Source organism: Maylandia zebra, linkage group LG17 (genome assembly GCF_041146795.1).
Source record: "Maylandia zebra isolate NMK-2024a linkage group LG17, Mzebra_GT3a, whole genome shotgun sequence".
Lineage (NCBI taxonomy): Eukaryota > Metazoa > Chordata > Actinopteri > Cichliformes > Cichlidae > Maylandia > Maylandia zebra.
In genome coordinates, this window is record NC_135183.1 from 21,132,554 (window position 1) to 21,144,963 (window position 12,410).

General features: G+C 42.9%; 1 protein-coding gene across 4 annotated transcripts in view; it reads right to left on the reverse strand.

Annotated features, from left to right (window-relative positions):
• Nucleotides 1–12,410, reverse strand: part of usp6nl (USP6 N-terminal like) — a 104,767-nt gene that overhangs the window by 54,756 nt on the left and 37,601 nt on the right. Inside the window, exon 1 of one of the 4 annotated variants that reach the window (XM_014410993.4) lies at nt 9,816–10,701. The exons of the other annotated variants lie outside the window; for them this stretch is intronic. Within the exon in view, the coding sequence (XP_014266479.3) occupies nt 9,816–9,885 (70 nt within the window). The 5' untranslated portion in view covers nt 9,886–10,701. Of the gene's footprint in view, nt 1–9,815; nt 10,702–12,410 lie in introns of those variants that run through there. 4 annotated transcript variants of the gene reach the window in all.

A 12,410-nucleotide genomic window follows, 5' to 3' on the forward strand; every position in this document is an offset into this window, starting at 1 on the left:
TATCTGCAAAGGAAAATAAAACTTGCAAAATCTTTACATTTAGATTTCATTTAGAGTACTTGAAGAAAAAAAAAAAACTTACGATAGAGTTTTATTGGACCCATATTCTTGAAAAGCAATAAGAGTATCACTGGTGAGTAGACTCTTCAGCGATACAATAGAAGGACTCGTTCCTTTTGTTGCTTGCCCACAAATCCCCTGGAGAACGTAGCAACTACTTTGCAGTATTTTTTTCTGGTTTAAAAATTCATGTCACTGTGGAGTGGAGTGGATTGAGAGACTGTGCATCCCTCTAACTGCTGATTCTTATTATACGATAAAAGACAATTTATAACAGGTCAGACCTCACACCACACAATAACCCGTGAAGCAGACAATGTGTGCTAAACAGACTGGTTCTTATATAGCACACCGTACTCAGACTACAAGCCTCATTCTCACACACATTTATAGAAACTCTTTCTTCTAGGGCTTTCCATCTAACACTCACACACATTCACACTCCGGAGAACGCATCAGGAGCAGCTTGCAGTTCAGGAGCTTGCCTAAGGATATTTTAGCAAGCAGACTGGATGACAACCTGCTCTTCCTCCTGAGCCACAGCTACTGATAACCGCAGGTTTATAACATTGCACTAAAGGCATGCTGGGTAATGCTGGCTAAGCAGACTGGTGCTCTGTGCTGCACTCAAGAACAGAAAAGATAGATTTAGGATCTAGAAAGGAGAGCAGTTTTTCAGTTTGGCTTCATTTGCTGGACTTTCACTGTGATCGGCCACTGATACGATAAGACAACGAGCTATGCAGAGCTAACGGGTGCTTTTACATGAGGGCAGACTCATTTGTACCACAAATACAAAGTAAGTCTGAATGCAGTGAAGTGCCAGGTGTTGACTTTATTTGAGAACAGCTGCAGTAACCTACAAGCGGAACAAGCAGCCTCCTGCAGGGCAGCCTGAGAGTCGATTATTTACTCATTTTATTCATGATTTCTTTCCTTTTTTTAAAAAAAAATTATGATATTTAAAACTTTTAATAATCTACATACAATTACATCAATATATAATTTAACCCATATCAAAGCCCATTTGTAAAGCAATAATCCCACTGACCCTGAAGAACTAAATGCTAACTAATACCATCTTAGTTTATGAATACCGAGCTCAAAGGCTTCTTTTTTTTAAATTTGCATGCAGCAGTGGCAGATTTGCAGACTTGCAAGTTACCACAAGGTGAATTAGGCGTCTATCAGCCAACAGGAGCCTGTAAAAGAACCGCACGCCATCGTTTTTGTTCAAAGAGACTAAATGCGGTGCAGATCAGAGGCAGCGAGAGCTAAATACAGGCCTGTCAAACTACCTCAGGAGAGTAACAATCAGACGGCTGTTTTCCCTCCTCTTTTTTTTTTTAAAACATGCACTCATTTCCGATCACTTTTTTTTTTTAATGCAAAATACTTTAAAGCTGCATTTCTCACATAATAGGAACAAAATAAATGCACTCAGATGAGCAGGAAGATGAATGAAGCTCCAACAGTAGTTCAGGGAAAGTGACTCAAATCACTGTTCCTCAAAGGCTACCAGCACAACTTCCTCACTCGTTACAGAGCATTTCCTTATTTCTCTGGCATGCAAAGAGACTACACACAAATACACACATACTCAATTCTTTTTACTGCCTTTACACAACTATTAAGGTTGGATTGACTTCGGTGCTGCGTTACGCTGGAGTATTATTACCCATTCAGCTGGACAAACTGAACCCCAGTGGATTTAAATTGTGCATAAACAGGAGACTGCGGCTAATTTACAGGATACATCCCACCAAGCTGACTTAATTATCTGTCATCCTCTAACAGTCAGCATGTGGAGATGACAAACGATAGAAAAGATGCTTCTGTGGTTTGGAGTATTCACACTGCCTTCAATTATAAGCACAGCTCTGGGCTTCAAAGCAGTGTGGCTTCCTGATCCCAAGGAGGACAGAGGAAATGAAAGCTGACCACATTTTATGTATTTATCTTTTTTAAGCATACTTTAGAGCAAAAGAGCAACCGTTTCTGTGTAGAGAAGCATGACTGTAAGCAGTATTGAAACTTGATGAAGCCAGATTGCTAAAGTCTGTTAGCATGAACGGAAACGGATCCAGCACCGTGACCGAGGACAAGTCGGGTGGGAACATTAGGACCAAGAGGTCGGACCTGTTGACAGAAATGATTCAGAAAGCCAGACAGGTTTAAAGGATCCAAGATTTAGTTATAAAATGGGTATAAGAGGTACCATCAAAAAGTTTAGAGACTGCACCTATTAAAAAAATAATAATAATAATAATAAAATAAAATAAAATGAAATTAATATCGAAACTACACAGCCATTCCCTTCAGGGTTGGATGCAGGTTATGCAGCAATACACCACTACCAGAGCTCCTGATGTCTTACCCTCGATCTGAATGTGACTGTGTGCATGTGAGCATTTGGGACGAATGCTTGATGACCTCCACTGCGTTGCATGGAGCCAAATCTGGTGAGCAGGGTAGGTGGCAAGTAAATTTTTGCAGACAAAAAAGGCTTCCAGCACAGTCCAGGTCGTTTGGTCCAAATGTTCTTCCCCAGATGCCTTTGGAATTTGGAAGCAAAGGGGTAATGTGGGCTAACAAATACATGATTCATCAACTTGTGGGAATATTCTGAATGGTCTTTAAATTGAAGCACGAGTCGTAGCTCTTATCCACAGTGATGCAACTCAGGATTAAGGTTGGTCTGCACAAGTTTAAAGTTCAGGGAAAAATTACTAACGTGCACAGGTAAGAAATTCAAACGGGTCTTTCAGTGAGTGATCCAAATACAGCTGGAGGTAAGACTACCCTGAAGAGGACAGCAATCAAGTTCAAGTTGGGCATGAAGTGAAACTGGACGTGACAAATGAGGGAGAGGGCAGATCTGGCTGAGAAACAGAGGAACACTGGACGCTTACAGGCTGGAGACCCGTTATTAACACTGTAATAACGAGTAATTGTTACAAGAGTAACAATCTGATGAGATACTAAATTTTCACTCACTGAAACCGAAACACAACCTTATTGGGAGGGGCTGAGTCCCAACAAAAGTCATATTGTTTGCAATTCCATTATGATGCTCTAAATGTTTCAGTTTAGTGTGATAAAATAGCCAAGCGGACGTCTAGCTATAAATACAGAGCCCTGTCTCAGGTCATGAAAGGCCACGTCCTAAACTTCAGTAACCAAATGGATTATTAAATTAAATTATACAAAATCAGCCATTGAAGAGTTTTCATAAAGAGTTGGACATTTTAACACGGGAGACTATGAAGATTGAATCACTTTTGGAGCCAGCCTCTACTGGCCGTTAGAGGAACTGCAGTTTATAGTACTTCCACACTGGCTCCATTATTCAGTCCCAGATGTTGCTACCTGCTTGTGCATTCAGTTCAAATGAGTGAATGAGTGAGTTCAAATGCACTGAAAATCATGAATTCTTCCCGATGTGACATCTGAGAGTGGATCGTTTGTTTGGTCTTCTCATTCAGCCCATAAACTGAAGGAAGCTGAAGTCAGAGCAATGAAGCCATGTGCCATTTTCCTACATACGTCAACCAAACTTCTTTGTGTAGCTACAGAAGATTCTGGCAATTATCAAGCACCAGCTTCGCTATTCTCATCTGCAAGCTACATTGGTTTTTGCAAAAAGCTCCTGTTATAATCTGGTATAGTTATACAGCACTATATAATGTATACTCAGTCAAACTCCCTCGTAATAGCCCAGCCTCAGTAATATCTGAAGGCCTGTTGCATCACTTGATACATAATTTAATAAGAGAAGGTGTGAAGCACCAAAAGCAGCGATCAATACAGCCGACTGAATCTGACACAAGCCGTGAAAAATACAACAAGCCTCAACGTTTAAATGACTCCACTGTCTGAGGCTAAACTCTGCACTGTTCTGCCAAGAGAGTCGACAGCGGCGCTATGAAGTGTGCTGCAGATCTGCCCTTTTTGACGACAGGCAGGCAATTAGTCCTTCTGCTGCAATGTGGTTGTCAGCGGTCAGCTTTAGCCCAACACCCGCTGGGTCTGGACTATCTGCCAGTCCCTCCTTAGCTTAACAGCGTGTAGTAGTTTTCTTAAAGCTCCAGGCCAGAATAAATATAAAACACACACATAGCCATGCAAACACGCACAAAATGCCTACAGATGGTGTTCCTGGTATGCAAAACACCAAGAAGTGTTCTTGTCTGATGCTCCTGGTGCAGAATTTGAATATGTGAATGAACCAGGTTTTCTTTTTTTTTTTCCTCGACTGAAAGAAAGAGAGAGTGAGAGGAAGAGTATGAAGGTTGCTGAATAATGCAGTGAGCTACTGATGGTGTTGACCAGGAGCAGGCTGCAGTCTTGCTTTAGATTTGCTGTAAATCCCCCCTCCCTCTTCTCAATAACAGCAGTAGATAAACGCTGCTGCAGAGGGAAGCTCTGTGTGCACAAGGCACTTTTGTGCTCTTTTGTGGAATAAGTGGAGGGGATAATTCATGGACAGTGGAAAGCTAACACATTTCTCCAAGGTTTTAGTGAGAGCCGGACAGTTCCGCCTCTCTGGACGCATTTGGCCAAATGGGACTGACACACAGACCTTGTTTGTCCTGTATGAATGAACTGCAAATAACGGAAACTCATGGGTAAATTCCTACCTGATAATGAGATCCCCAAGTAATTTTACTCTAGTGTGGACTGAATGAGAGCCCAGGTTGAGGCCTTGGACCTCCCGCAGGCTGTTGCAGACCTAAATCAATATAAACGGATTTCCTTCCCAGAAAAGTTTAACAAAGTTTTCCAAGAATTTTCTGTCCTATGACTTAAGACCCTTGTCAAGTTCAAGTTTTTCGGCAACTTTTCTTCTGGCACCTGCTCCATTATATTTTCTACTATTGATTGAGTTCAGGATGAAATATAGTACAGAGGGCTGCGGCCCAGACTTTTGGGAGTGGCTCTTCTAAATAATGGAACCAACAACCTTCAGTTTAGAGCATGACCTAATATATGCAATAGGGACCATTATTTAGAGAAGGGAAGTCAGGCTTATACACTAGTGATTAAGACCATAATCTCATTTGAAAAGTGTTTACTGAGGTCAGAGATGAAGAGAGAAGCAGGACCAGTTGCCCATAGATTTCTATAGTTGTTTTGTAACTTGATTTTTTAGAGAAGTCACCCCCTGCTGACCATTAGAAAGAATAAATGGAACTTTCACGCTGGCTTTGATTATAAGACGGAGATATTCTGTTTATCTTGTATATAAAGCAAACAAGTAGTTAAAACATGGACCCACCAACAAGATCAATCAACCAATAAATTAACCTGAACCCACTCAATCTGAGCCACAGGAGGCCCTCCCCTCCCACTGCCTTACACCTTCTCAGGTCAGCTGCTTCAGTCTGGGCTCTACTTTTCTCTCAGTGTTGATTTCCAATTTCAGGAGAGGCTTCAGGTATGCTGGGGTCAGGCCTTCTAATAATCTAATCATGTACTGCAACTCCTGTCTTATTTACTAGACATCTTCGAGTCACCAGATCGTAGACTCAGCTACAGTCGGCCTCCTTCAAGTTACATTTTGCAAACTTACACTGCCATCAGATCCCCTTCTGACCTCTGATCCCTGCACTCCATCTCATTCATCCAGAGGTTTCTTCCCTTCTTCTAGAGGCATCTGGTTAACTTATTCTACAGGTAATAAGAGCAGCTATTTAAATAATTTGTGGAATATGGTAAATGGTCTGTATTTGTATAGCGCTTTACTTGGTCCTAAGGACCTCAAAGCGCTTTACACTATACACAATCATCCACCCATTCACACACTGGTGATGGCAGCTACAGTGTAGCCACAGCCGCCCTGGGGCGCACTGACAGAGGCGAGGCTGCCGGACACTGGCGCCACCGGGCCCTCTGACCACCACCAGTAGGCAACAGGTGAAGTGTCTTGCCCAAGGACACAACGACCGAGACTGTCGGATCCAGGCTCGAACCGGCAACCTTCCGGTTACAAGACGAACGCCCAACTCTTGAGCCACAATCGCCCAATGTGTGTGGATGTGCTGTTATACTTGGTCTTGTGCTATGAAGCAAATGGAAAAACTGGTAAAGAAATTAGCTGCTGATTAACCACTAAACACGGTGCTTGCAGCCCTAACAGCTCACTTTAAGTTGTCTCCAAGGAAAAGTGTTCAAAACTGCAGGTTTACGAGTGCTCTTTCTCCTAAAACTAAGACATTACTTTATTAAAATGAACATGACATGTATTGTTTTTTGATGTGGCAGGAACCACTGAGCATGCTCAGAAATGTGGCAGACACACACACACACACACACACACACACACACAATCTGATGCTTTCTCACAAGTACATGTGGTTTTGATCCTGCAAAGCTGACAGGGAGCTGGGCAAATTATCAGATATTCTGTTATCTCACACTCATGCCATCGCGCTATCCAGCCGAGGAGCTCAACAACATCTGCTGGCACCTCGCACCTTATCCCCACTCACCACTCCTCCCAGTCTGCACAGAACTGCAGCGAGTGTGTGAATTTGTGTGTCCTGTATCTGCTGGAGGCCGTCGTGCTAAATCTGCCTGCACTGATTCAGGCTGCGAGAGGAGCCAAGGTGAATTCGTCTGCAGGGCCAATAGACCGAGATAAAGACGACAGCCAAATGGAAAGTGTGGATTGTTAATGGGCAGTCATTAAAAAATATTATCATTCTTTAAAAGAAGAAGACAAAAAAAGTTATCTTCATGGTTGTCGATGTTGGACTGGATTTTGAATTTGACAAATGCAGCTCAATTAGAGAAAGTAGAGAAAGGCGATGGGGTGCAGTGCTTTTTCTCACACTTTAGCCACCTTTGAAGCCACCCCCACCACTCTCCACCCCAAACACAGTACTGTAATAAAATATTTATTTTTTATTCAATTTTTTTCCCCCCAACTTCTTCTCTTTTCCTCAAGCAGAGCAGAAGCTCTCGTTTATAAAATGGTCTGGAAGTCATCGACGTTTCTGTATCAGGCTCATTGCTGAGCATAGTCACCCCCCAAAGGCTCATTCTGAACCAGAAGACACTCTCAGATGTGATAATGACATTTAGGTAGATTCAATACAAACAATAACACAAAACGATGTGATAAGTCTGTAACCCCGTTTATGCCACCTCTGTTACAGCAATTCATTCTTTGAGAAATCCCTATTGCTCCCATGCTGGACACGTACCTCTCAAAAAAGAAAAAGAGTGTCCACAGAAGTATTTCAGTCATTAAAAACAGCTCAAAGTTCCCTTAATGAGCTGGACTTCACATATATGTTGTGGAAAAGCTGTCCCTTCACAGTGATTAAGGAATAACAGCACAAAAGTACAGACAGTTATGTGTATTTCCAGACAATGAGACCTTCAGAATATAATATTATAAAATACCTATTCATAAATTAACTAATACCATCTGATTGGATATTATCTCTTTAACCCGCCAACTTCCCAGTGCATTGTCTGCATTAACGAAAAGAAAATGGAAGAAACGTAACAACCAGGAGTTAAACTAGTAAATGACCTTGTCCAGTGACCAAAAATAAAGCACCTGCGTGCTGGAGAATGTAACATCTGTCTCCATCAATCTTTTCTGACCAATGATTTGGGACCCAAGTCCTAAAATATTGCCCCCCCAATGCAGCCCATGCTGCAGCGCTTCCTTGTGTGCTTTAATTGGCCCTACACAAGTGTCCTAGTGGGGCCAGTTGATAAATTGAAGCTGTTATGAATGCCAGCTGGCAGGAGACAAAGCATTTCCTACCTGAATTCAAGCCTTTTAAATCAAATATATCCTGGCTGCTAGAGCAGGTACATCCAGTGGTTAACAGTGGCTTCAAGCACATAAAGGTTTCTACATTTACACAAGTGGAATAACAACATGAGGCAAATCAGAAAGAGTCATGTGAAAGCTGATATCAAGTACATGAACATAGAATTTAGCAGGTGCAAAAAATAAATAAATAACAGTATTTCTAAAAAAAAAAAAAAAGATTACATTTTGAAGAAACCTGCAACAAGTGTCGATTAAACTGCCCATTAACTTCTCATTAAATTTATGCAAATTTCCCCACAGTAACAAACAGAAGCTTATTTTTTATTCGAGAAGCACTGAAGCGACAAGCTGTGCCTTTCCTCCTCCTGCAGGGGCAAAGAGCTCGGGCAAACCTGTGGCTACGGCACAGGGTGGCATCCAACCAGGAGACAGGACCGGGTCAGTGGTCAGATAGTGTTCCATTACTCAGAGCACCATGCTTCATTATTCAGTGCACACCAGAGAAATGAAGCCGTCACACACACACACACACACACACACACACACACACACACACACACACACACACACACACACACACACACACACACACACACACACACACACACGCCCCACAGCAACAGAGCTATTACAGAAGCTGCTCGAGGGGCATGTCCGTCCCATTCAGACTAATGACACATGGCACACCAAAAAGTTTAAACTCATCCACAATGACATTCAGTACAAACTAATTAACTTTATTATTAAACTGGACCGTTTTTGTGCCAAGGAGGCCACATCAAATCAACTATCAGAAGTGTTGCTTGTGACATTGACTTTTAGGGACAAAGGGGGCATTAAAGATCCATTAATGTGGTTCTAATAGTGCTGTATGTGCCCCGTCTCTAACCACATAATTTGGTCTTCTAAGAGTCAGAAAAGGAGATTAACCAGGCTGTGCTAATCGATAGCTATGTCCATCTTTCATACTTTGAATCTCTCCATCTAAGAGAACTGCCTTGTGTTTGGTCTAAACACAACAGGCCCAAGTCTGCTGACTTAACCTCGGCTGCTACTTTTGAGGGGTTTCGCGTGCAGGCAGCAGATATCTGAGCCAAGCTTTCCTTTTCACTGTAGCCGAATGCAGGTAAATGAAAAATGAACGTAAAGCTAAATCGAAACAGCCCATGATTAGCTAATGCATTACAGAAAATGACATCCCTTATATGCTTACCACACACAGCGTACCAAAGTGTGCTCAAAACCCAAGTGGTCAATAAAAGCCAGACTACAAGTGAATGACAGGCTTTCTGTTTCCCCCCGGCTGCAGCTTCTACGTATTCATATGCAGATATCTATATATCTATCTATCTATTTGCAGGCATCAGTCTCGCACATCTTAGGGCTTCACTTTTCTTCAAGCAATGTGATTTTTTTTTTTAAACTGGACCTCAGCACCTGCTGGGAGCATTTTTATGCATCTTATTCACCAACTTCAAATCTATAAATTTTCTTGAGAAGAGGCTGCAAGTGACACAGAGTCAGATGGCACTTTCTAGGCAGCAGTTTGCAAATTAATACATGACTAATTATGCAGATCAGAGTAACAAATATTTCTGAAATTGCACCAAGAAAAGGCGGTGACCTTAAACTATTGTGAAACACCAACACTCCACTGAAACCTACAGTAATGAAGTTGTCTGATGAGGATTAACAGCTCCTCACAGTGAGGCACATCATAACTGAGAGTAAAACAGTAGACCTTTCACCTGCTTCAGGGACGAGATTTACTCAAAACCTGCATGCACTTCATATCAATCTCCATACATTCAACAAGGCTCTCCTCGTTCCTTTCTCCCAAAATAATGTTTGGTCAGGTAGATTTGATCTTGTCTTCATTGCACTGATTCAAATCTTTGTCCTCTGACACAATTAGTGGCTGCAATAGAAGCTTAATGGGTCATAAAATGCGCACACACACCTCCGAATCTGGCCGCTGCCCTGCGTCTGGACGGCGACACCAGCTCCTTGACGATCTGTAGGACCTGCATGTTCACGGGGAGGTGGCGGTGGAGGCAGGCGGAGTCGCCACGGGGCAGTGGCAGCCCTTTCTTGCCTTCTCACCCCGAAAAACCTCATCCCTCCTCGACCCCTCCTCGGAATTCATCTCCTAATCCACATCTTGACTCCTGAAGATCTTGGTTTCAGCATCCCATTCGCACCTCAGGATGCCAGGACGAGAGCTGCCGGCTCAGTCTTCTTCCTTCTCCAGATGTCAAGACATGCTTACAAACTCTCCAGCGCTCAAGTATCCTCCGCTTTCACAGTATTTTTCTATAAAACAGCTGACGGCACAGATGTGCAGCAGCAGTAAACACTAAATCTCAAGCTTCACCTGCGTTGGATGCTGCCTCAGCTCCATGTGAAGCAGCCCGTAAATCTCGACTCAACTCCTGGCGGCCGCTGAAAGTAGCAGTGGATGTTCGAGGCAGCTCAGACTCTGCGAACTGAATGTGTTCGTCTCGCGTGTGATGTGCTCAGCTTGGAGCGCTCTCACACACTTCTCACTTCGCAGGTTGGCAGCAAACAAAAAAAATGAAAATGAAAAAGAAAAGCACAACACAGTAGTCGTCTTTTCTTTTCCCCCCTTTCATCCGTTTTATCTCCGGTGGCTCTGGCAGAAAAACCACCCGGCCGCTGCGGATCAATAGATGCACAGTTGACCGGCAGTGATGCCTCTTAACTGCCCAACTCTCTCATCTCATTTTCAGACTCTTTTTTTCCCCCCTCTCATCCATCTCTTTCCTCTCCCAGCGCCCCTCTCTCCTCTCTCCAAGGCTGGCTGCGTCTCGTGCCGTCCTCTCCTCACATCCTTTAAATTCAAATTAATGGGCGCTTCCACTCACTCACCCGCAGCATCTCCTTCCCTCCCTTCCTCTCCACCACTCCGCCCTTCTCTGTTTTTTCTCTCCTCTTCTCATTGTGCCGCTTTCTTCCACCCCCTCCCTAGTTTTCTCTTCGTGTACATTTGCCGTGAAGCATGAGCAGAATGCAGAGGGATAGGAGATGCTTGGTCTTGTGTTTGTGAGGTGATGATTTGTACAGAGCAGCATCAGTGGAGCTGACATCCAGAGGTAAGAAGAACACTTTAATTGCTTTTTGCAAACTTCCAATCCAGGTGGTAAAAAGAGCTGTTCTGTAAGCTGTTCATGCTGCCAAAAGTGCTTATCAGGAAACATTTATCTACCTCTGTAAAGAGTCCTAAAAGGCTGCCGTTTGCATCGTATTATTTCTTCTGGACATCTCTCCATTCTCTGCAACAAATTCTCATCCCAGGTCGTCAAATACTGTCAATACGGGCACGGCGTCCTTTGGTTCTCTGTGCCTTGATGAGCTGCCTGCTTCGATACTGGACTCCAAGAGACAATGATCCTCTTTTAAAGAGCAGCAAAGCATGATTGTGAAAGTTTGAGGCATGGAGGTGAAATAATTCAAAAGTTTGTGACCCAGGATAGAAGCACATCTAGAAGCAGTTACTGCCAATCAGCAGCCAGGTGGCTGTAGCTCAGTAGGATGAACAGGCTTTCTACTAAAGCAAAAGATCAGTGATTAGATGCTCAGAAAAGGTCTTTACACACCAGATGTTCAAGATTCGTGCAAATATTTTGTGCATTAAAAATATCTTTTGGGCTCACCTACTCTGGTTGCAGCTGTTCGCAGCAACCATAAAGGACGCATTTCCAGCATGCCTTTTTTCAGATCCATGTCGATTTTTAGAATAAACACATCTGCCCAATTGGATCACTGCATTCTGCAGCAAGCCCGCTCACAGCTCATAACGTGCCTGCATATTGAACATACGACGATGTGGAAATAGTAAAATAATCCTATCGTACCTCAGATACACAGCTAAGAACTGCTCTGGGTCACTTGGCTCACATAAATAATTTCTGTGCCTCAGATGTGGTCCCAGTTCCTCCAACAAGAGCTCAAACTGGCCCACCAACATTCTGAAATACGTATGAAAGTCGCCGTGATAACAGCTCCAACTTATCCCCAAGTCACTGGCACAACACGGGTATTGACAAATAAACTACAGCTAGAGCATCCAAAAAATTCAAAATTCCTTATGTTATGGAATTCTACAACAGCTTTTAATTCTTTGAAAGCCAAGTCTTACACTCGGAAACAATACCCAGAAGAGAAACTGGTCCAATTCCTGAGCTTTATGTTCAGTGTAACATCTGTAAAATGGACCAATGCTTTGCACACATCTTCTTGCCCAGCCTTGTTTTCCATTACAACACTGACATGTATTTCTTTATTTCCGTATGAGACGGGATGGACATATGCTTCCCTCGTCACAGATATATTTACCGATTTCAAGAAATCCAGACTTTCAGTGCTCTGTTATAGACGGGAATGTTTGATGAGATTATTTTTTTAAGTACCCCAGGGACTCCCATTCTTTTATGAGATTAGAGAGTTGATTAAATCCAGTAAGTCTTAGTACAGTACACATTTCATAATGATGTTTGGTAACTCCGCCTCGCTTGTTAGCTGTGTGTACATCTTT